The sequence below is a fragment of the Solea senegalensis genome, linkage group LG12, assembly GCF_019176455.1.
Source record: "Solea senegalensis isolate Sse05_10M linkage group LG12, IFAPA_SoseM_1, whole genome shotgun sequence".
NCBI classification, from domain to species: Eukaryota; Metazoa; Chordata; class Actinopteri; order Pleuronectiformes; family Soleidae; genus Solea; species Solea senegalensis.
In genome coordinates this window covers 2,411,129-2,436,018 of record NC_058032.1, presented here as the reverse complement: position 1 = coordinate 2,436,018, position 24,890 = coordinate 2,411,129, and the positions used below count along the sequence as shown (strand labels likewise).

The window sequence follows — 24,890 nt, the reverse complement described above, 5'->3', positions numbered from 1 at the left end:
GTACGGTGCATGTGGGAAACACATTTGTTTTTGTTTATGCTGCAGAAGTATACTGAATTAAGCAGAGTAGAGTATTAGAGGACGATAATGTAACACATTGTTTAATTTTTTTTTTTTTTTGGAGGAAATGGAAGGCTTTGGAGTTGCTTGCTCTATTCTTCTCTTTGCTGTACTCATATTTTCTGGTCTTAATTCCAAGGTCATTCCAGGTCACCTCTTGCATATAAGTCTTGCTTCTGTTTGCTACAATACAAAATGTTAAAAAAAGAAAAGGCATGCCGTGTTACTCAGATTGCATGCTTTGGTATGTGGCTATCATGCCATATTTGATTGCAAATCTCACTTTGTTCACCGGGTTTACATTGGGATGTTGCCTTCAGGGTCATGCTATACGGGATTACACAGATTCTGATGTCAGTGGCATGTTTCAGCTCCTTCATGTTCACATTCCTGGAGATATTTTTGAAGCAAAGAAAAACAACTCTGGAGTCAAGGCTCCTGAAATTCCACTGGCCTTCACAGCAGAAGGCAACAGACATCACGCTACTGAGCGACCACAGTCTTTACATAACTTAGCCCGAGACCCACTTGGCTGCTCGGAGAGCTTAAAGAATAAACCATTCCTGACATGCAATATTTACATGACCACTATTGGGTTACAGTATTTGCTGAGGCTGTCATTAAAAGCTTCATCCCCAAATGTAACTTTGGAAATTCCAGCTCTGGAAAAAGCGACACCTTCATTTGAGAAAAGAGTGATAGCTGCTTTTTAGAAGTTCAGTATGCAATGCTGACATCTTGGCTGACACTGTCTCTTTATTGCTCTGAAATGCATGCCACTTGCCTGAGGCTAAAGATTTTAGTTTGATGTCTTTGTTCTTTCACCTGTAAATGGTTGTTACCAAGTAATTGCTGCAAACAATTATCACACTTTTGTTTTGTAGCCTCACTCTGGTATATAATCTGCAGTGGTATAATCCTCCCTCCTGGAGAACTGCTCCAGACATGACGTGGATCAGATGAAGAGCTGATTAATTTGCGTGACTAAAGATCTCTAAATCCCAATATACAGGCTCACCATGTGGCTAATTCTTGTTTACAGAACTGGTAACAAAGGCACTTGCACATGGTTGCTGTTGCACGAACACGGTCTAGACCAGGGCGACGTTGTTGACAGGGCTGCTATGATGAAATGATGATATTCATCTGGAAGTTAATGTAGGAGTCCTGCTACATTCACCTACATAATTACATTTTCTGATCATTAACACTTAATGAGGAGGAGGAGGTTGAAATGAACAAATAAATAATAATAGAACTATGGTCCGTGTACTTGTACACATGTAGGAAACAGAGCCAGTTCCTGGATTGCTCACCTGCTTAAGTTTTGAAGACTGCAAATATTTATCAATAGCGACATGATCCTTCTCTGCTCTGGACCGTTCCATAAGTTATTTTGTAGCACACACACGCCAGTCTTAAGTCGTAGTTTCATGCACATACGTCTTGTGTTTACAGTACATCAGACTCATGTGGCTGTGAAGCTTGTCTTGGTTTACTACATGAAGATTAGCTAAGATAAGATAAACCTGTTTTGTTCCCCCGAAAAGGGGAAATTCGATCTTCTTCTGCATTTGCCTTTATGAAATAAACATTTTATTCAGATGATTTCAAATGACCTAGTGACTATACCAGATTTATGAAAGGAACACAACACCAAAAAGCTGCACCCGTTTGTCCCTTTAGGACTTAAACATGCTACCTGTGTACATTACATGCAGTTACTCCTGAGGAATGTTGGGCAATAGTTACACACTCCCTTGTGTTTACATACGGAATGTTTGGTAAAGACATTGGTCTTTGTACTTCTGTTACAGTCTATAAAATTATCTTTTCGGCGTTTATTATAGCAACAGAGGTGTAGAAAGTTAAGGCCGATAAATGTGGTGGTGACATGCAGCAAATGGCATGGCCTGGACGAGAACCAGAGCTGAGGTACTGGAATGCCCTGATGTCATTTACACTGCGTCCTACAAACGTGCCACTCTGGAAGCCAATAACATCGATGCTATAAAGTGAATCTGCTTTCACCAGCCAATTGAGCGTCAGTATGCATAGAGGTCCCTTTGCCTTGTAGTGTAAACAAATCCACAGTGCATTTAAGATGAGGGCATGTGGAGTGTACAGGGAAAGTGTGTGGCGGGAGTAAGAGTGTGAAGAAAAGGCTTTTTTCTTTGTCACTGACATCATTTGACCATGACTGCTTTGACCTTAGGGGGCTCATTTTCGAGCCAGTTTCAAGCTCAGATGTTGAATCACTTCACAGTTTGCCGGATGCGCTTTTTGATCCTAACGTGGCCCGTCATGCCTCGTGCAAACTGAGGTTTATTAACAGCTGTGCTTTTGGAAGCCAGGTGATTACTTGCCATGTGAGCTGAAAGGCCCAATTCATTACAACGGTAGTGTGAGCAGAAACAGCTGTCTTTGCTAATGGGCGTCGTTGTCAGAAGTGTAAACTGCTGCAGTCATGCCGGCAGGAAGACGGGGGTGAGTGGATGGACCAAGGCAGCACAGAGGAAAGGAGGGAAAATGCCTCCTCGCAACATTGTTTACCCCGTTTATACATCAGCGATTAGGAATACTGTTGTTTCACTTCCTGTGCGCAGTGGAGCAGGTTGGTGTAAGATATCTGTCTTGTTGAAACCTTATCTTTGTAATCGGTCCCCGCGGGTTTGTCTAACCTGTGGTTGGTCATGTTTCCAACTCCTCAGCCCCTCTGTTCCTCTGCTGCCCATCAGGGAAAATGTCCGTTCATTACCAAGGTCTCGACGCAATCTGATTCTCACTGGAATGTTTGACAGTTACTCCTTGCTTCCAGCTTTTTTGAAAGAAACTTGCTTGAACTTAACCACGCTATCTTTCTAATGGCTGACTCTGAATCTCTTGGGTGCCAGTTGACAGAGTATCAGGACCAGTGAGGTTTTATATGCCTACGTGTTTTTAGGACCCTCCCTCTGTAACACATTTATGGGAAGATGCACTGCAGTGATGCAACGTCCCCTCGCAGCAAAGTTGACATTGATTTTAATCTGTTGACTTTGTGGTATAATTTTCTTGCACTAATAAAGCAACAGTTTTTCTTTGAGTGGTGCAATGTCACTTTCATCTGAGCATTATTTATGAAACTGCTGTAGCTCATCTGCGCCTCAGACCTTGACCCGGCTAATTGACACTTGCCTTGGTTGACCTCGAGCAGCCATCCGTTGCCAGACATTTTCCCATATGGCCCTATATTTTCTTTGCACTTAAACCACTCCCGCTGAGACCAAACCCTTTTCATTAATCATTCTTTGCCTTGACTAACGCACAGATTTTTGAATGCGTCATGCAGCAAAGACCCAAGTATCAATAGGCTTACGTAATGCCATGCACGCAGGTTTTTAAAGCAATATCTTCTTGTTGTGTAATTTGGTTAGTTCCTGTATTCTGTTTGTAAGCAAACATTCACAAGAAAAGGCTACATATGACACTCTGATGGGATAATACTGTTTGTCAAAGTGGCTTTAGTCTGCACTGTGTAGCGCAGCACAATGGGCACCGATCAATCACAGTAACAGGGGAGTCTTGCAGCGTCAGTCAGAATGACAGAACGCTGACAGCCTTGTAATTCACTGAAGAACCTCTTGTCCAAACACATTTCAGCAGTTATTAAGCAGCATCATTAATTAAGTTAATACATACCAGTCTAAGAGTTGACTGTGATTACAGTGTGACTGTATCCACCACTGTGAGTGTACTCAAGGATGTATGGTTGCATGTTGCTGTTGTGTTTAGTTTCCAAGTGTTATAAAATATATGACTCACATCGGGACGTCGCCCTCATGTGATCCTGCAGTGGCACTTGCTGCCTGTGCAGGTCTGACTGCCTGCGGCTGTGTTATTGTTGCACTAAATGTGGACTGTATATTTGATTGTAATTGGAAGGAAAGATGGCCTCGATTCAGGCAGGCCTCGCTATACTCTCAGGCACTTTGAAACACTCACACAATGACTCCCTGTTACAGCCAGCTTCTGCTTGTCAGGAACTGTTACAATCACACCAATTATATTGTCGGTGTACTGGGAATAGCTGGTTTAGCTAAACTGTACCAAATGCAGTTGTAGACATGCCAAGAAGCTTCAACAAAGAGTTGTATTTATAGCTCAGTGCCACATTAGCTACAGTCTAACATCTAGTTTAATTTTGTGGAACAGTGTATGAAAAGGGTGGCAGATCATTACAATAAGACAAGCGAGAGAAAGGACGGACACATTACCATACTGAATAGACATCCATACGTTAAAGCATTTACAGTTTAATGTCCACTTCCCTCCTGACGAAAGGGAAAACATTAACTTGTCACTAAAGTGCTAAAAGACCACAATGGTTTGCCATGTTCCTTTTGTGAAACATCCTCAGGATATAGCCTGAAATCCCCGTCCATCTTGAGCTGAAAGCCTATTTTAGTCTGAGTGAAGTGAAAGGCTTTGGGTGGGATCATAAGGCAACGCTGTAAACAGGAAACTTCCATTCGAGATGATGTGAAAGAGAGTGCGCCAATGTGGTTCTGACGATGAATACAAGAAAACTAGCATCAAAAATAGTCCAATGTTGGGAATCCTCAGCAGGGATTCAAGAAATGACCCTCATGTATGGTTTCCACTTGTAGTTGGTTACATGACTTTCACACGGGAGCTTTAGTCAAACCCATGAGTGGCTCTCACTGCACCACTTAGTCTGAACTGGCAGCTCACCAGATGCATCATCAGGTCACACTCAGTACATTTCCATGCACAGTTACAGTATGTTGAAGCTGCAGTTGAAGCTCGCTATTCAAATGAATGTCCCGGTGTATCCTCCACATGATGGTAGCAGGGGTGCTGGTTCCAATCTCAGCTGACATAGCACGAAAGGCAAGGTACACCCAGGACAGGGCCACATATAAGACAAACAACCATTCACTCTCACAATTTAAAGTGTCCAATTTGCATAATCCCCAAAACTGCATGTTTTTGGACTGTGGGAGGAACCCGGAGGACCCCCCCCCACCCCCCACGGGGAGAACATGCAAACTCCATGCAGAAGGGCCCTTATTCTGACTGAGTCTTGCAAAGGCAAAAGTGCTGAGGGTATACATGCAATACTAATTCAACTCCCAATCACATGAGCTGGCTGAGCTTTTAGTTAGACTAGTCAGTAATTTGTTGCTTGAGTGTTGGAAGTTTTTGTTTTCAGGCCTTAGAAACAATGCCGTCATTGTCCCTTGCGAATTAACGATTTACAGTTGCGACAATCACAGCCTTTGGAGATAAAAAAGGTGAGGATGTCACCCAACTCCATTGTGATGATAAAACCATAAAAGGGCATGGACGACAACATTGTCTAGTTACTAACAAAGGTAAAGCTGCTGGCTCGTTCCCAGCCCAGAGGGAACATGCTGTTCTAGCCCTGTAGCCCAGAGACCCTCTGGAAACACTCCAGTCATGAGACCACTGGCACTGCCGAAGGTTATACTTAAAGTAAATGTAGGAATTTAGTGCAGCTCATTGAAAACAGTAAGTCAATTTATTGAAGTATTTAGGGTTGTGGGACACTTGCAGGTAGCTATCATGCGATTCAGTATGAATGTATTTAGTAGAGGACTAATTAGTATTAGGCGACATTTGCTGGAAAAAAATAGACGTCAAATTGTTTATATCCAAAAAAACACAGAGCAAGACCCGATTGAAGCAGAATATGCACTTAAAGGGGAGAAACCTCAATTGTGCAAAAAAGTGCAAAGAACAAAACAAAACAGGAAAAAGTTCACAAATGATGCAGCTCAGTTCAGCCAAGACAACCTCAGCAGTTCTGCTTACAATATCTGAATGTTATTTCCCTTTCATGGGTTTAGTTTTGAAGTAATGCAGAAACATCTGTGCTACATGCTCCTTAACAACAGCACATCACATTTTATGTGAGATGTCTCGCAAACTAACAACACACTCCAACGTCCTTCTGGTGACCAGAGGGTTTTGTGGCCTTCGGGGCCCGAAAAAGAGAAATCTGGCTCTTGTGAAAGCAGTCTTCATAGTGAAAGAGTTTCTCTGGTTGTTCCCTAGCAACCAACAGCCATAGAAGCATTGTAATGCTGGAATTACTTTTTGCAGACGGCCTTAGGAGGAAGCAGCAGAGATTTAAAAGATTGATTATTGAATACCATAATAATTTCATATGCAGCAGGGGGGAGGTTTCGGAGTAATGACCATATATTTTAGGAATTGGGTGAAATTGATGCAGTCACAGCAAAGTATTAAACTCATACAGTTGGGAATTATGTCATTTTTCTTCTCCATTGTTGAACTCTGGGGGAATTCATGAATAACTCCCCAGCCTTTGGCTTCTACTTGTCTGAAGTTAATTGGGCAAAAAAGGGGGGCGAAGCTGGACCCAACCGTTTGTGGATCATTTTAGGCCACCAAGAAAGCCGTTTTCCCCTGGAAAGATGAAAGCACATCCTCACCCCCCATTTTATCCACCGTGCCCCATCTTACCTTGCTTTCGCTTTGAGCTCTCGTGAATTGATCCTGTGTATTGTGTGATGTTGTGTAACTTTTGTGATGATTGCACAGCTCCTCTTTGAGGCCTTTGTTTGAGCGAGATGGAGCGGGGTTTCATTTGGCCGGACAGTTGGCTTTGTTCCCGGGTGCAGACCTGCTATGATCAGGTTCAGTGACAGAGCTGAGAGATCCCTTTGTGTCCAGTATTGGTCAGAGGCCACCGTTGAATCCACACTGAGCGTTGTTGTGGTTAGGGCTGCATATTTTTTCATCTTCATAACCCAATGGCAAGGCAACACAACAGATGTTTACGTTTGAGAACCTGGCAACATCACGTTAGGCAAAAATAAATGATATCGTGTGCAACGTTTTCAGCCATGTTTTGTTTTTGGAAAAGGCATCATTTCACTGGATTTTTGATCTTTCCAAGATAGCATCTTCCCCCAGGTTGTTAAACTGTATCTTGGGCAATCGAAATCACGATATGACGTAGTAAAAGAAAGGAAAATACTCAATGCAATTATTTGATTATGATAGAATGTTTGGCATATCTGCATTAGAACCAATTTCTACAATGATACAGAATTTACTGGCCCAAAAGCCTTGCTCTTCTTTGATAGCTAACAAAAAATGTCTTTTTCCTGTGAATATGACAGTTGATTTTTCCGGACCATATTGTGCATATAGTAACAGTTTCCTGCATTTTCACCCTGCCACTAGATGAGCCTGGTCACAAAGGCACTCTCTTATTTTCTAATAAAAGCTCAGACAGTATTGTGGGTTTTTGTTGTCCCACTCTCTGTCTCTGAGACCCTTTCCCTTTTCAGTTTGTTTTGCAGCATATGCATTCACTTATGCTGGTGTGTTTGTGCAGCTACTTTTGTAGAACAGCCAATAGCAGCACCCTCTCTCTGAAATGACCAGTGATTAGTCAAAGGAGTCAAAGAATCCTATTATGGGAACCAAGTTCCCACCATGGCTGAAAATAAAAAGCCTAGGCGAGGCGCTTGGGTTTAGTCCTCTCTGCAGAACGGTTATTATGGAATTATTGCTCAATAATGCCAACAATGTTTGCTGGCTGAAATCTCCACACTAGATTTCTTAGTATAGTACAGTGGATGACTCTGGATGTGAGGCTGTGGTGAGCGTAGTGGTCCTGGTGCAACTTTGAGGTCACAGAGGCTGCACATTATTGGATGTTGCTAACTTATCATGAGTAAGCATTGGTGACAAAAAAATGGTCCCGGTTTTGTTGTAAAATCTGGACTTGTACTCCGTCCAAATGGAGAGACAATGATTGCACTGAGATTAAGTCAAATATATGAAGTGTTGAGAGGAAATCTCAACAATGTATGGAGCTTCTTGTAGCTGCTGGAGGAAACTGGTTCTAACATGATGCCATCCTGTTTTGTAAGATGGAACTGTGAAGAAAAGTAACTCGAGAGCCAAGTTTTTCACCCCAGGATGTCCGCAAGGTAGAACCTACGATTCAACATGTACTGTCAGCTCTAATTTTGGACACTGTTGTGCAAACCTGCATGGTTGTGCAAAATCATAGCGGCTTTAAAGACTCTGCACGTTCCTGCTCACAATCCTAACTGTTCACAGCTAGATTTGTCTGAGCTGCTGCTTTTACTTTTATATGCACATCACCGTGACTGTGTGTATTGTTGTCAGAGCTCATGGATTTATTCTTGTCATGTTGTTAATAGCTGTGTCTGCTGCATATCAGTTTTACACGAGGTAAAATAGATGCACGACTTACTCATAAAATATCATTGCGTGTTAAGTGGAGGGATCTGTGACATCCTGTGTCAGTGTTACTTGACTAACACTGAAACAGGATGTGGATAAAGGTAAAACAGAAGCAGACTGATGCAGAGAAGTGAAATCTTTGCTTAGAGGACATCACATCCTTGTTCTTACCCTCAAGGGCAACAGTGTAGTGTCCTTTACAGTGTTTTGTGCAGATTCTGAATATAAAATTGCTTCTATCTTTAATGCGATGAATACATTTTCTCACGTTGTGCAGTTTCCTGTATAAATCACACACATATTGGTTAATAAATAAAGTAAAGGGCGCCTCACTTGTGTTGTGAACAATGCGGCTTCACTTTAATGCTGATCAGCGACTTCCCGATTTCCTCATAAATTATTTCCGACCTTACCTCGTAATGCAGAGAAACTCTGCACCATACACTTAAGGATTGGGTTCATTCTTATTCTGGTAAGATTTTTCACGAGTTACGTAGACTATCTACGAAACACTAAAATCTTAGTGTTTAATTTTTTTCTGATTTGATATATGGTATTTTAAATTAATTTTGAAGTAATGTTTCTTTACACACGACTGTAGTGCAGACAAAAACAGTGAAATTTGTAACGGATAAATATTATAAGACAAAACAACATGTCTGGAGCACACATCCATAATAAAAAACAAGTCTCCTTGGCATTTTCATTTTCAAAGTACCAGTGCATATGGTCTACTTTAAGCTGTATGTAATAATAAGTAAAAACAACCACAGAATGAAAATCTCTGACATTGACAGTGAGCCGCACCATCAAATCACCCTCGATTCATGTTTTGACATGATACAAATGCTATATTTATGTACGACATCATCTTCATCTATAGAAGATGTTCCTTGATATTCTGCAGCACAGGACTATTGGGCTGTTTGCACTCCCTTCCAACCCAGCATGTGTGTCAGATTGCTGCGGCCCTGATCAAAGCAGCGGGGTCGAGGAGGTCAGTGAACCCTGAGCATGCGTTCTGACATGCTTCCTGCCAAGATAATGTGCTTGCTCGTTATGAAACATGCACACGTTTGATTTTCTTATTGGTGATTTTCTTGCACAGTTTTGTCCAAAACAACCTGTAGCACGACAACAACCACTGTCGCTATCTGCTGCTTTGTGTGCAGCGCAGCATGCACCTAATTTGTAAGCCCCAAGAGACCGAGTGTGTGTTTGTTCTTGAGGGTTTTATACTGGCAGGCGGCTCAAGTAGATGCCGTTAAGCTCATTCACATGGCTCCCTGATTCCTGTTCCAGCCAGTCACCATGTCCACCAGCTGCCCCGGCCACGGTGGGAAATAAATTTTGCCCACAACTGCATCGTCACTCTGCTCCCTGCAGCCACTTCAGCCACCACTCGCCATTATTCACGGCTTTAATTTATTCATCAAGTTCCATCAAGCCGGTGTAAAAGTGGAGGGTGGCTGGTCTCTGTGGACAAAGACGAGTCGTATATCCATCTTAATCATGTCTGAACAGGCAGCAGTATGCATGCTATAATTGTTGTCCGGTGATTAATTTAGCATCCGAGGTGGCGATGAGGAAGGAACGGGGGCCATGTGCTCTGCTAGCTTAACCCATTGAGTTAACGCCGAGTGCTTAATGTGAATCGGACTGCTAATTAGCTTTGTGTAGTGTGTGCCAACGTCATTCGTCAATGTTGTGACGCTCAGTTTTATTTTATTAACACACATTTATTTTGTGCAGCAGTGTGACTGTGTGATTGCAGGTGTTTCTAGAATTCGTGTGGAGCTACTTTCCAGCTAATTTGAAGGATTAACTTGCATCCCGTGCTTTCTTTTCCGGGCAAATGAATGCAGTGTTTTTGCTAATGAATGCATCTGTTGTGCCAGTGACTCCCTTTGTTGTGATCCCATGCCGCGCTGTTGTAAAACAGACACTCGACCTCGACGTTTGGTCCAAAAACAGTCACCGATAGCAGCGCCGCTCTTCACCGTGTGACCTTGTTGAAGCCCACAAAGCCTCCACCTGCTCTCTCATACATATACACACACACACACACACACACACACACAGGCTAATGGATAAAAATACCCAGCAGATCTCACACTCTCTGTCAATAGAGATTCAAGGACAGCTGCCAGCCACCCTGTTTTTTAACAGAAGGAATGCACAAACAAAGGCATTGGGAACACACACATACACTCGCTCATATAAACACCAGAGACGGTCACGCACTCGCGGCAGCAGCAATCGCCGGAGCATCACACTCCTGCCCCTGAGGTGTGTGATGAACGTGCACATTTCAGAATAAACTGCCGTCGCTGCTGTTTCGGCTGCTCCGGGAGGGGGCGGGCCTCCTCAGTCCCACTTGGCACACTGACACGGACGTGCTGCGACATTTGTGCTGAGAAGACAAATTTATTGCAATATATTGCCATTAGCAGATCGTGCATCGCGGGCTAACATGACCTTCCAGCCTCCAACACTGACCGTCTGACTCCCGGTGGTCTGTTTATCTCGTTACGCGTCTATATGGGCTGTTTATCTCCTCACACAGCAGCCCTCATTATGCCCCGCTCTCGGATGCAGACATATGCTTTTTATTAGACAGCCAGACGTCGAGGAGACTGACGTTTCTTGTCATGCAACGCCACGTTAAAGTCCACTGTGGAGAGAATCTAAGAAATGCACAGAAGGGATTTCAGGGCACTTTTTTGTGCTTTGTTTTTCAGTGGAAATGATATGTAAGCAGTTACAGTAATGAAGCCCAGTGAGACGGTGCTTTGTTGGGCCACCGTTTAAATTATAGCAGATTAGTCATAACTGGAGGTCTGAATAATGTGCAAACAGTGGTGCAAATTGTCTCATGCCTGTGTATATTAAATTCAATACCACATATGACGGAAAAAGGAAAGCATAAAATCCATACAAGCCATACATTGCTATTTTTTATTAAAGAATATTCAAGTAGATATTGAACTTAAAGGTGCAGTGTGTAAAATGAAGCAACTTTAAGCAATTGATGACATTGAATATCCTTCACCTCACCAGGTGTGTGTGTGTTCCAAGGGTGTTGGAAAGCCAATGTAGCCTTCAGTTAGAATCAGAACTCTGCAGTGATGCAGAAAATAAACATAATTCAATGTCATATTATTAGCTGAAACCTTTTATTATCCAGTCAACACATTTTGTTTCCTCGCTTTCTTTTTTATGACACTGCAGGGAACCAGCATTTCCTTTTTCATTGAATGATTGACTCGTTGTTAGATTAACACTTGCAGGTTTACTATATAGTATCCCAGCAGGAGCTCACAGGCACAGCCCTTATAGTCGACCCAGATGCCTCCTCTTCTTGGTATGCTATAATAGCACCTTCCATAGGTTAGTGATCAGTGGGAGGTGTGGTGTGAGTGGAGATGGCCCCTTTTTAGCCTCATGTGTGCCATGGTGTGGACAGTGAGACATTATCTAGCCGGTGTCATCCGAGGAATGCGAGCCTCTCCCCAGTGTGACACACAAGACGACTCCTCTGCTGTCACGGTAACAGGATCCAGGAATACCAGCTCGTCTCTGAGTGAGGGGTCGCTGGCACAGAGAGGCAAACCCGGAAGTGGTCAGTAATGCGTCGTGATGTGAAACACGGTGCCAGTGCAGAAATGCTGAATAAATTAAATGATGCACAAATGACAAGAGACTAAAAATATTTGCCCTAATGAGATGGTTCGCATACTATCCTGGTCCAACCTCGAGGCGGCCCCAGTTCACAGGGGTCGAAGATACGGAGTAAAAAGCTCGCCCTGCGGTGACAAGTGAGCAATTGTTATAAATCTAGGTCGTCCTCGTTCCCAAGTCGCCGGGGATTAATTTGTGCTTTTCGCAGCTGTTTTTTTATGAAACAGAAAGACAAAAAAAATCCTCTTCGCACATAGTGCCTTGATTAGAGTGGCTATTCCTCCTTTGACTGCTGCCGCGCATCAAGGTGAAAAGCACCTGGATGGTCTAATAAGCTGAGCTGGGAGGAAGGTCGCAGACTTGAGCGTCTGCAATAGTGCAATAAAGTCATTATAATTAAAACATTTCAAACTCGATTTGAACAGATTTGCCTTTTCCTCCTCAATCAACACCGTGGATGGAATGACTGATTTACTGTTCCCTCGATTTCACAATCCGCCAGTGAGACGTTACTCTGTGAAAACTCCTTGCGATAAGTTCTAAACAAGTTGCTGGCAGTGCTGACAGAAGTGCGTATGTCTCACTGTGATTTCTCTCTCTCACGCTCTCACTAGGCCTTTCTCCACACCTCTCTCTTTCACTTGGCTTGATAAGAACAGCAGTTTCCTCTGGGGGAGCTGCTGATAAACTCTGTGGTTTTACACACACACACGGACTGGATTGTTTCTCAATAAGCATTGTTTTTTAAAAAAGTAGAAATGTACATATTGTTTGCATTAAATTTCGTTCCGGATGCATAGTTTTGATTAGTACCACAATGATTGAAACTTTTACTCCAACTTTATGGCAAAAAAGTTTGAATTCCTGTTCTAGGGCCACAAAAACAGCTGGATTAAAGCAAACTTTGTTTGGATTGTTTCAGTGTTTGGATTATCTCACAAGTTTATAAGAGATAGCCTGCGTGACACAGTGGTTGTGGTTTATTCTGTTGGATGACTCCGTGAGGGCAATAATATACGACTGTATCAACAGCAGGCGTGTGCCTGATTTTATGGTTTTATAACATTTGAACAGTCATCCCCGAGGAGATATGAAACATATCATCGCCCGCAGTTTGCTACCTGCAGTCTGTCAATCAAGTCTCCGAGTTACTGCTCGAGGGAAATGGCAATAGTGCAAATATGGCGCCCGAACGTCCCATCAGATAGCGATAGAGGCTGATGGGGGTCAGCAGTGATGTCCTTCTCCACCCTCATACCTGAGACTCTTTTGTTAACGTCTCACACATTGTTCCATTGTTTTTTAAAAGGTGGCAGCCGCCTTTTCTTTGATGCCTCTCTCCACAGAGGCTGATAGATGCATGCAAAGGCTCTGCTATCTGCACTCAGCCAGAACTCAGACGAATAAATGGATTGACCATTTGTGCCACAATGAAAAGGTTGGACCTGGGAAAAAAAAGAGCTTCCTATCTGGCAAACAAGACACTGTTGTGTTAAGAGATAAGGAAAAGAGAAGGCATTTTATAACATGTTTACAATGACCTTGGGAAACGAGCACAAAAGTCACGTCACTGGACCACTGCAATGTGGAAATACACCTTCTCGGCATTTTTGTTCTGGATTATAAAGTATTAGCTTTATAATATGTTCGACAATAAAGTATTGTTTGCAGCTTTATCTTCCTGCGGAAGTAAAATAAAAAACATTTTTATCTCTTTATTTTCAAAAATGGCTCACAAGACAAATATAAATTGATTCTTTTGAGGGAAGTTTTAACATCCTTTATATTTATTTAAATAGCGGTTAATTTGTCAAGAGTAACAATGGTTAGTGGATTTGTTTTCTTAAAGTCCATAAAAGAAGTGGACTCACTCTGTTTTGATAATTTAGTTTTTTTGTCATTCTTCTAGCACGTTGAAGACAGTACTTGACTCCTATTTTTAGCCAAATCTTCAGTATGTTGTTTGCCCTTTATGGGTTAAACCGATTTTGCACATTTTCAAAAACAAACCTCTCCCCCTGTTCTCCGTCTCTAATCTGGCCTTTTTCAAACTAATCCTCTTTGCATGCAAAACTCTATTTGTTTGCACTGTAACTCGGCTCTTTGATTTTCTCCGTCTTAGCGAACACAATGTGGGAAAAACAGCACAACTTCCTTGACCTTCCTTTGCCCAATCAACACTTTGCCACTCAGGAGGCTGGCAGCAGGCCCGGCGCTGCACCCGGTCCCTATTGGGCCCGAACATAATGGGTGGAAAATGGAGGATGTCGTGATCAGTGTGTGTGTGAGAGTGTGTATTCAAACCTCCAACAGGGAAGACAAGGCCTGCTATTGTTTAATTTGTATTCTGGAAAGGAAATGCCTCCACTCATTGGGCTGCATTGCTCTGCTTCCATCCGTCTTACAAATGAAGGTGTAAAGTTATGACTTGGTTGTTTTTTGCACCAGCAACTGAGGAAGTTTAAGAGGACGTGCGATTTACAGCATCTCGTTGGTATGCAAGGAACGCCACAAGTAGTTTTCCCCCCAAGGTCCTTTTTGTCTTTTAAAAGTGTTATCAAGAGCAGCATCTTGGTGTGTTTTCCCTCTTGTGCAGGCCACCTGAGTTCCTGGAAGGATTTGTTTGGAAAAGGAAGAGACGGGGGATTAGACGGTGTTAATGGTTAAAGCCTGCGATGGGAGTTTGAACTACTTACCAAAAGTCCTAAAGCCAGCACTTTTTTGTTTTTCTTTTTTGAAACAACAAGAAGTTATTTTTTGTCTTTTATTCAGCGCACGCACAGCACAACGAGCAGAATTTTAGATGCAGCCTTCATCTTTGTGCCCCAGTTTCAGCTTCCCACTGTTGGTCTGATCTTCCTTCCTGTGTCTGTTCTATGAGAGACTTTTTGTCTTGTTTTTAACAACCAGAGCTGGGACTGAACATGAGGATGACAATGAGCATGAAACACCTACTTGGTGTTGAAAACAGAGATCAAAGGTCCTCTGCTTTTGATCTTAGGACTGTGAAGTGTCAGGAAAAAAGAAATGTATTCTAATTCATTAGAATAAATCCATGCTTGATCTATTTTGAATGTTGAATTGTTTCTAAAAGAATCGAGACAAGCTTATTTTGCGTTTGACATCTGTGTGTGTGTGTGCTCTCTTTGTGCACTATATAGTAGTGATTGTGTTTGGTTCAGTTTGAAAGGAGACTGTTTAGATGAAAAAAGGGGAGAAAATTAGACCGAAAAATGTAGAGCCCAGAGAGTGGAAAAGATGGGGTCCTTTACATTCTTTCCATACAGTCAATCTAAAATATTTGAGACTGAAGCCACAATTGATGGTTTTGCATATTCCTCCCTGTGAGGTTGCATTTAAGTGGTGCTGTTGTATTCACGGTGATGTCACTGTGGGATGAAGCAAATCTGCAACACTGCCACCTAGTGGCGCTTATCCGTCTGGTGTGTTTGCCACCCATTTAGACCACAGTTTGAGTCTGTTGTCATTTTGCAGTCACAAAAAATGACAGAAAAATTCACCATACTACATATACATGTATATACATGTAATAAATAACAATAATAATCATAAACAAGTCATGTCAACAAAGGGCAAAGCGGTGACTAATAAATACTCTATTCTATCTATTTTTCTGAGAAATGTTTATAAATGATATTGGAAGAAAACCAGTGTGCTGTTGACACGTGCATGTGCTTGACAACACTGAGTGGCGAGTGGAGCAAACCAAAGTGAGTTAATGCCATTAAAATGCCTTGACCTTTGACCTTCTTGAAAACAGTTACATAAGTGGCGGCAGTGCCGTCGCGTGGTCTGCTCTTAACCCCTTATCTTAACCCGTTCCACCACTTTGGAGTCAGTCGGCACTTTGAATACGAGAGAATGTAAAGAAAAACCTCAGATGAAGTATTACATTTGTTTAAAAAAATAATAACTTTAAATGCTAAAGAGCACAGGACAGGTTTATAACTTAAAAAATAAACAACTATAAAGTCCCTGTATACAAACTTGGACACATTTATCTTTAAATAGTAGTCATCCTCACACAAAGCGGCAGTTTCCCAGTCCTCCAGTAGGCGGCAGTAGACGTCAGAACATCGGCTCTGTGAAAAGCACTGCTCCTGTTCACAGACTTTCACTGACCAAAGACACTTTTGTGAACATAAGGCTTTGGTTAGTGTGTGATGTAACAGGGCCGGGCAGCCCCCAGGACTACACAGATTCCTTTCTTTATCCACCTTTTTATGGGCCAAACCTAAATGAGGCTGACTTCAAAGAACCGACTATCGGTTTGTGTGGTTTCATCGCATAGTTTTCATATTAGTGTGTATACGTTATGTCTATTTGTGGAACGTCACATGGTTATTTGTTACGAGAGGCATAGTAGGTGTGGTTTCACTTTGTGTTATGTAATGAGACTTTTATTTAGCTTGAACCTACACCTTTGTTTGTGTTATACTTTCTTGTTTTCAGATAAATATGAATTCAAAATGTTCTTTATAGCTGAAATAAAATAATGCAGCATTGATGTAGAATTGTAACAAATGTCAAATGTCTCTTTTCAACACACCTATACTTTTATTCCCACTGGTCAAAAACACATTTAGTGGGTTTTCACTAGTGGGCATGTGTTTGATCGTAGATTTCTTCTTCGCCTGCTTTATTTTTTTTACCTTTTTATTGTTGCACTGCTACGACATGCATTCATAATCCGTAGCAAAATGCTGTAGCAACTCTTACCAGCAATATAAACTATTGATATAAAGAGAGACCAAAGTCTTTTTTCCTTTTTCTCAGACCACTTAAACCTTATCATAGGAGGCCTTTAACACTGGAGAGACTCTGTTATTCTCCCCCCATAAAGTCTTATTCATAATTTGTGGTCAACTCTCAGAAACATAACCCCAAAAAGAGGAAGGGCATTCTGTGTAGTTTTGTGTGTAATTCTGTGCCCGGCGACGGTCTTCGCACAGTAGCGTCTCTGTTGTCCCTTCACTCTGCTGTCGCCACGTCTACCTCCAGTTGCCACCGACAAAGACGTCCCAGTAGCGCAACGCACACACACGCGCGCACACTCGCGGACTGTCAGTGCCCCAGTGTGTCCACACAGACAGTGGAGTGGCTGTACGCGCTGCCAGCGCTCAGAGAGAGCCACTTTGTTTCACCTCTGACTTGGATTTGGGCCAAACAATCTTGAGAGTTGCTCACTGAGTCACTTGATGAAGTAATTGAATGAGGAGTTTATAGCTGTGCAGTGTAGTTCCTTTATTATTTTTTTTATTTTTTTATTGCTCTCTATTCAAAAGTGCAGTCAAACAAATCAATGCTCCCGTCCTTTCTAAATGATCTCTGTGGCGTGAGAAGCCAGTTTGTCCTCCCTGCAGAATGAATGAGCTGCTTAAGAAATCAGATGACAGTGATGTGATTTTTGATCTGCATCAAACACACATTTCCTCCACCACAATACCCTATTTATAATTTAAGCATCAACGGGCTGCATATTTAATTTTTCTTTTGCACGCTTCAGTCCTGGGTTCTGTGTGTTTTTCTAGCTGTAGGTTGGAAGTGAACAGTTGCTGAACAAATGGATTAACTGACCAAAGGGAAATCAATAATTATCACCAGATGTTGAACCAATAGATTAATTGAGCGAAAAGAAATCAATAATAATTAGAACTCTGCATCCGGTTTGCTGATTTCTGGTGTTTGGAGCGCTCGCAGTTGTTGGTTGAGTGAAACAATATCACTTTGATCTTTGATCTCTTTCATTGAAATTACAATTTTAAATGTGGTGTTGTTTTATAATCAATTATCCAAACTGTCTATTGACTAACTGCATAATCAGTTTATCATTTCAGCTCTAATTTAACCACCGCTCATTGTTTGCTCCTCAGTCTTGTAACACCTTTTTCTTCTTCTTCTTGTTCTTCAGGACCTGGAGATCGTCTACTCTTATCTCCACGGCATGGAGGCCTTGTCCAACCTCCGCGAGCATCAGCTGAGGTGAGCGTGTGAACACACACACACACACACACACAGTCCTGGTCATTAGCATAACTTAAAGCTTGATATCCCGGTGATACAAATTTCAATTGCAAATTAAAATGGAGTGACAACTCCTGTGTGTGTGCTCCATTAACAGTTATAGTCAGGGGTGGAGAAATTAACAGTGAGCCATCAGCCAAACACTGGTGACATCAGTGTGCAGCCACGCTGCCTTCTTAGCCACATTAAAGCTGGAATTATTTTACTATCGAAAAAGCAAATGTGGACGTTTTTAGGACTTGTTGAGCTTATTACACTTTTTTTTTTCTTTTTAAATAGTTAAGGGATAAGAAGTGGTTTTCCCCACCAGCCTAAAGACAAGCAGATTCTTGGGTTAACGGTGCATGTGAATTTTCCGACTTTCATTTTCCGCCAACCCCGACGTGCGATTCGAAGACGACCGCCACTCGTTCAAACGCTGCTACTGTAACTGTTAAATGCACTTCTGTCAGTAAATCAGTCATGAAACTGGTTTTATCTGCTGTCTGTATGTGCAAAATCCAGCTAGAACGTGGTCAACTCAGGACTTAAATTTGTCCTTAGAGGTGTAAAGGTTTGTGTGAGTGCTTGTTTTTTCTTCTTTCGTGTCTATAGTTGCTTTCAGACAATTCCAGATTCTCCAGAGAACAGTATGGGGAGCTGCCATGTCAGCGTATTTGCATTTTAACATTTAGATTTAGAAAATAATTATGCATTCAGCCGCAAATTAATTCCAGTGCTTACACCTAACGATGATCACAATTGTTATCAACAGTATCAATGATGTTTTATTGAGTTATAATAGAAAAACATGCATGTGATTTTTAACACAACGTCCAGTCATCATATGATAACAAAACTAACGTGTGCAAGTTTATCTATTAAAATTGACTTTTGTCATTTGAAAATCTGAAAATTTGTAAACTAAAAAAACTAGAATTTGACAAGACAGTGTCACAATTAGTAGAGTAGACGGCAGCATTGGTATTTTTAGAACTGTGGCACCGTGTTGGTGACCACTGGTCAGGAGGATCTCTTAAACGTGAATGCTCCGTACATTCTCTGGCAATTCCTCCCGCGTGCTTGAGCTCGAGTCAGGTGACTTCTCTGAAGAATTTCCTTTCGTGTTTATTTCTGGTGAGAGTCCAAACCCAATTCTTCAGTTATCTTTAGTTCACGTCCGAAAACAGCTGCCGTCCACTGGCGACCTGTCCACGGTTTATCCTGCCACTTGCCCAGTGTCAACAGGGATTAGCTCCAGTTCCCTCCGCAGTTTTTCAGAGGGTGAACTGTACAGATGATGAATGGATGGAGGAGCTGTTGCTTCTTATAGCGGAATTCTTTGCATTCCTCTCCTCCTCTTCTTGTGCGTCTCGTGTAACCAGCTCACACGTTCGGAAAGCTTTGATGGCATTTTTTTTTACATCGACGTCTGAATAGACGGGTCTAAACCAGCCCATAATCAGTGATAATATTCAGAATGAGAATACTTTATTAATCCCCGGGGTTAAATTGGGTGCATTACATTTGCTCCTACATAATTAAATAACACTTGGGAATAGAAAATAAGGAATAAGATAAAGAAAAAACAATACAGAAACATTTAATAAGAAACATAAACATGAATGATTACATATTAGTTGCATTTTTTTCTAGTATTTTAAATAGAAAAGACAAGTGTATTCTTCCAAAAACCCTGAGCAAACAGCTAAACATAAACTGGCGGGAACACACTTTTTTTTTTTGCTTCACTGTCACCACGAAAGCTTTCCCGTACTTTCTGTCTGATGAAGGCTTTCCAAACAATGAATGTCAGAAGTCTGTTCCCAGCATGCCCTGTGTGCATACATGTGGATTATACTGGCGAGGGAACAATGTAGCGGTACATGACCCGCGAGCTGGAACATTCCTCTGCGTGACCCCTCAGAGGCCTCCCACCCTGCAGTAAACCCTCTCCCTCCTCCCGGTTTGGATCCTGAGGAATGTCCCCGTGGTCCCACAGACAAACCCACACCACTCCTGCCAACTCTATCTGAGTGCTTTTGGTTTTCCTATCTTTAAAAAAAAAAGAAAAATCCCAGACAGACATTGCACTCACCATGGGATTATGTTATAGTTCGGTCTTCTCTTCTTTTTCATCAGGGAGGAATGTGTTGTTTTTCTTCTGTGGTTCTTGTTCACAGCGACTTGCTTTTTCGGTCCTTGTGCAATGAGGCTACAGCGCGACAGCCGCCCCAGCTACTTTGAAGCCTTTGTTTCCATCAGCTACTGTTTATTATAAATGCCGTGTAAGTGTAAAGAGGCCCTTACCTTTACACTTTTTATTGTAAGATCAGAATGATACCAGCCAACGTTATTTATCCCCAAAATTCAAACAAGAAATCATTGCTTCTAATTCAGTCGTAAATCCTTTAAAAATGACATAATCTTATAAAAATAATTTCATTTAAAGTTCACAACGACCACAAAATAACACGTCAGACTGCGCCTAATTCGTTAAGAGAAACTAAAGCACCGTGCCCACTTAATACGTTGCACTAATCCTTTTACACTTGTTTGTTTGAGAAGGAGCAGGCGCAGGCAGACGTGGTCTTGTGACTTTTAGGTTAATTATTGAATTCCCTATCCATGAGTGAATATATCTCTGGGCAGTCTCTCATGTCCAAGCAGTAGTTCCACATTAGATCCTTTGGGCCTCAATTGTTTGTTCTGGCACAAATAGCCTTAGCGTGAGTTTGTTTACGGTGGATTGCAGGTTGTGAGCCTGAGACCCTACGCACTTTGGGCACACGCCTTCTCCAGCGGCACCATTGGGGATGGGGGTCTTAAACCACGCCAGCCCGCCTGGCGCTGCTCTCATCCGCCAGTTGCAAGACAACAGCCATTGGTGACTCAAAGGTTCCAAACCCTAGTAACCCATACATGTGCTTACAAACTATCTGACTAACAAAAAGAAGATGCTTGGCGAGTCATCAGCAGATACCAAGTATCTGAATATTTGAAGTGTTCAGTATAAAAACCCAAGGACATCACTGCGTGAAATCCCCTGTAGAAAAGGAAAAAAAAACAAAGGACATCCCTCATCAGCTATAGCCTACATATGATTCCTATAGAAACGAGCAATAAAGAGAGTGTCCTCTTGTTTTTAATAATGTGCTACCACTAAGAAAAAGAACCATAAAGGGAGGCTGTGGTTCTGAAGGTAGAACAGGTCGTTCTGCCTCCTATTAGACGAGGTTTCCTTGGGCATGATTGATCCTGAACCACGGAATACGCAACTTAAATCTTTATTAGCCACAACTTTATTACGTGTGTTCACCAAAGTCGTTCACATTAAAGGTGTTCAATGAAATAACTAATGTGAGCATGGATTTCTGCATCTTTCTTGGATGCAAGAAAGATGTTTTAATCCACTCCTTAAATGGCTCCTGCTGTTTTCTGACTGCTGCTGTCTTCTCATCTTTGTCTGCAGGATAATGTGCGAGACGGTTCGTTATGAGAGACACGAGGCCAACGAAGTGCTATACTAGTAAGTACCTACAACGTCTGATTTGTTTGGGTGTGGTTGCCTGTGTGTAAATGGTTATCAACAATAATTATATTGCCATTATGATTATTTTATCTATACTGTTACGATTATATATATTCTACCAGCACATTCAAACATAGAGAACAACCAGAGTAGCAATTTTTAAGTGTAGTTTGATGAAAACACGCATGTTTTTTTTAAAAGCTGTTACTCAGGGTTATTGATGAGCTGAGGTAAGTCGGTGTCACACAGTGGAGGAGCGACCTTGATGACTTCAATGAAAACAGATGTTGACAAAGGACCAGAGTCAGTGCCTTTGATGAATGTGTGTGTGTTTCAGTGTTACCAAGCTACTGTAGAGCGCCACTGCGGAAAGAAAGAACTTCTGACTTAACTTGAATCCATGAATCGCTGAATCCACAACGAATAACTAACAAATTCAGTTAACAAATCCAAAGAAAATGTGCAAGTCACGGTTTCTAACTCGTACCTGCTTCCTCCCTTAAGGAGCGATAGGTTTGATACCACCAAAGCAGTACAGTGTCGTTCAGCTCTCTTTCTTGTGGTTTAGAACGGTGCACCATGATCTGCATTTCCACTGTGTATGTAAATAGCATGACGTCATACCAGTGTAGCTCGCAAACAAATTCCATGAAGCAAAGTGTGATAATGGAGGAAATCGTTCTGTATTCCATCTTCATGGCAAAACATTTTCAACGATTTTCCTTAAAGTTGCACTTAAGCTGATGCTTTTTTATCTGTCAGCAAATCAACTAAGTGAAGGGCAGTGTGTCCAGCCCCTTCCTGTAGGAGCCGGGACAACTGTGCATGGTAGCACAACAAAGGGCTAACCCACAAAATAGGACAGAATGAATGGGTTATTCTGGTACGTTTGACAATGGGGGAAAAAAAGCTAAGAATTGAAAAGAATTGTGCTGAACTGTATTGCTTTGATGGAGACGGGCCTCATGTTTTAACATGATCAGAAGGTTGTGATGACAGTTTCCAGACAGCACTTTAAGTGGGTTTGTGTCCTGAGAGGAACACACAGACACACACAGATACACACGGTGTTTGGCTGCTGTCACATGTTGATGTCTTCCAAACACCCATGGTGGGAATCAAGACAGTTAATTAACTCTATTAGGTGCTAGAGAAGGCACCTTGTCCCTTCTCTGCATTCTGATCCTTAGTTTGTGTATGTGTGTGTGTGTTATGGGCCTGGGGGAATCTGGAGTGTATTATGCGACCCCTGCTTAATCTGCATTCCTTTGTTTAATCAGCCCCCACACCGGCATGTGGGCTTCTAATGAGGTGTTGACTCTTCCTCAATATGTCAACATACACACACACAAATACACACAGACACACACACACTGGGAATAAACTTTATGACGCCTCTCACCCACTCTATAATCATATCTTGCATGTCAGAAATTGTTTATAATCTCATTTAGCCAATTACGGGGTGATGCTGTCATCACACTGCAATAATATTTATTTACTTTTTATGACAACGTTGTGACCATAAAATAAAGTCAGTCGAAAGGTGATTTTTTTTTGTTTGTTGTAGAGGCTGCATGTACTGTATGCCGGGATTAAAACGCTGTATTGTACCTTGTACACTACCAAAACTAGCAGTTATATGCAGTTTTTTTTAATGCAGACAAAGCAGACATTTACCTTTTTTTTCAGAGGAAGCATTTGTCTCCAAGTTGTTGTTGTTTTTCTTCTAGTGAGTCATGTTCGACACCATGAACATGCCAACAAAAATTGTCAGAAAACAACACGACAGAAGCGGGAAACAAACAGAGATAGTTTTTATTTTAAAGATTTTGTTTTCTTACAAAAAGCATCATTTGCCATTTGTGCAGGTTTCTCAAGACAGCAGTGAAAAAAAATACTATAAAATAGAAATAAATCAAGTATTACTGGGACTATATTGTGAATTTTAGTTGAATCACACTTTAAGTATTACACATGACAAGGTGCATTTAGGATGGAAATATTGTTAAAAATGTAAATTCTTGTCACAAAAAAGCAGTTTTGGTCAATTTGTTTTATTGAAATTGAGCCGTGTTTGGATGCAGTCAAAGAAAAGACGAGCACGACTGCCTGTAATATCCTGGGCAAGAGGTCAAAAATATGCCAGGCTATTCATTTATTAGTTTTATTTTTCTTTTATCGACATTTCTTCGCGACTTCTACCTCGCTACAACTGCAAAAGCACACACACATTTACGTGACTCGCATGTATGAATCTATGAGAATCAGCCGGATGCTCTTTCTCCCTGATAAGAGCCTGGATGTTAAACGGCAGCAGATCAGATTGAGGCTCCTCCTCAGCGCGATCTTAATCAGGTCGTCTCTTCTGAAAATACAAGCCTCTTAACAGTTTTGTAACAATGGTTAATAATCAGCTGGGAGAATGAGGGCTTTAAACGTCAGATGGGGAAATAACTGTGATACGATCTCAATTAAGTTGTAAAAATTCTACGGCGCGTACATTGAGTCGTTTCTCGACTCGTCATAAAGACTTTATTTCCGTAATTGTGTCACCTTCAAGAGCGAGGTATTTATAGCGACACTATAATGACTTTGGTCAAAGGGAAATTAACATTTCAATAATAAACGTCACTGGCAGAGAAGTGGTCGTCATTCACGAACATTAAAACATTTTTATTGTAGAGGAAAATGAACCATACATTTGCAATCACAGGGAGTTTTCCTTTCCAGCCCCCGCTTCTGTTCTGACCTGTGCTGAGGTGAAGTGTGAGATACATTTCATCCTGGAAGTTGAGGGAGGAAAATTAAAGGAATGAGGGAGGATGCAGAGATTAAATTTACTCCCCGAGTATACTGGTTACACCGTATCTTATTATGGAATCACGCTATTAAGGCAAAAAAAAAATGTATTTTAACAAACCAATTGTTAATTTTGTCTGTAACGTATTTAAAAATAATAATAATAATAATAATTATTATTATTATTATTATTACATTAAAAGCCATTGGTTCAATTTCTGTCCAACAAAAACCCAGTTTCACATTTTCAGAACTGAGCACTTTATTAAATTAGATTTTAACATTCTTGAATAACGTTAGAAGATCCCTACGAGCTAGGACAAAGTTAACCTTAAAAAGACATCAGTTCTTTGCAGAGCTGTAAAATATCACTTCATTTTTATATAAACTATCTCGCAAAAGGTCCCTGCCTTTTCTCACCTGTCCTTAAAAATCCAAGATTCAAGGGAAGAGAGAATCCAGATTAAACATTTTTCATGTGTATGTGTTTTCCTTTTTCTACAAAAAAGTCCACTGT

The 24,890-nt window shown here is 41.5% G+C and overlaps 1 protein-coding gene across 12 annotated transcripts in view; it reads left to right on the top strand.

Moving 5' to 3' along the window:
• The window catches only part of rapgef2b (Rap guanine nucleotide exchange factor 2b), a 94,616-nt gene that overhangs the window by 6,330 nt on the left and 63,396 nt on the right, over positions 1-24,890 (top strand). For all 12 annotated transcript variants that reach the window (XM_044039973.1, XM_044039971.1, XM_044039968.1 and 9 more), the window contains exons 2-3: positions 17,948-18,018; positions 21,512-21,568. In XM_044039973.1, the coding sequence (XP_043895908.1) occupies positions 17,948-18,018; positions 21,512-21,568 (128 nt within the window). The remainder of the gene's footprint in view (positions 1-17,947; positions 18,019-21,511; positions 21,569-24,890) is intronic.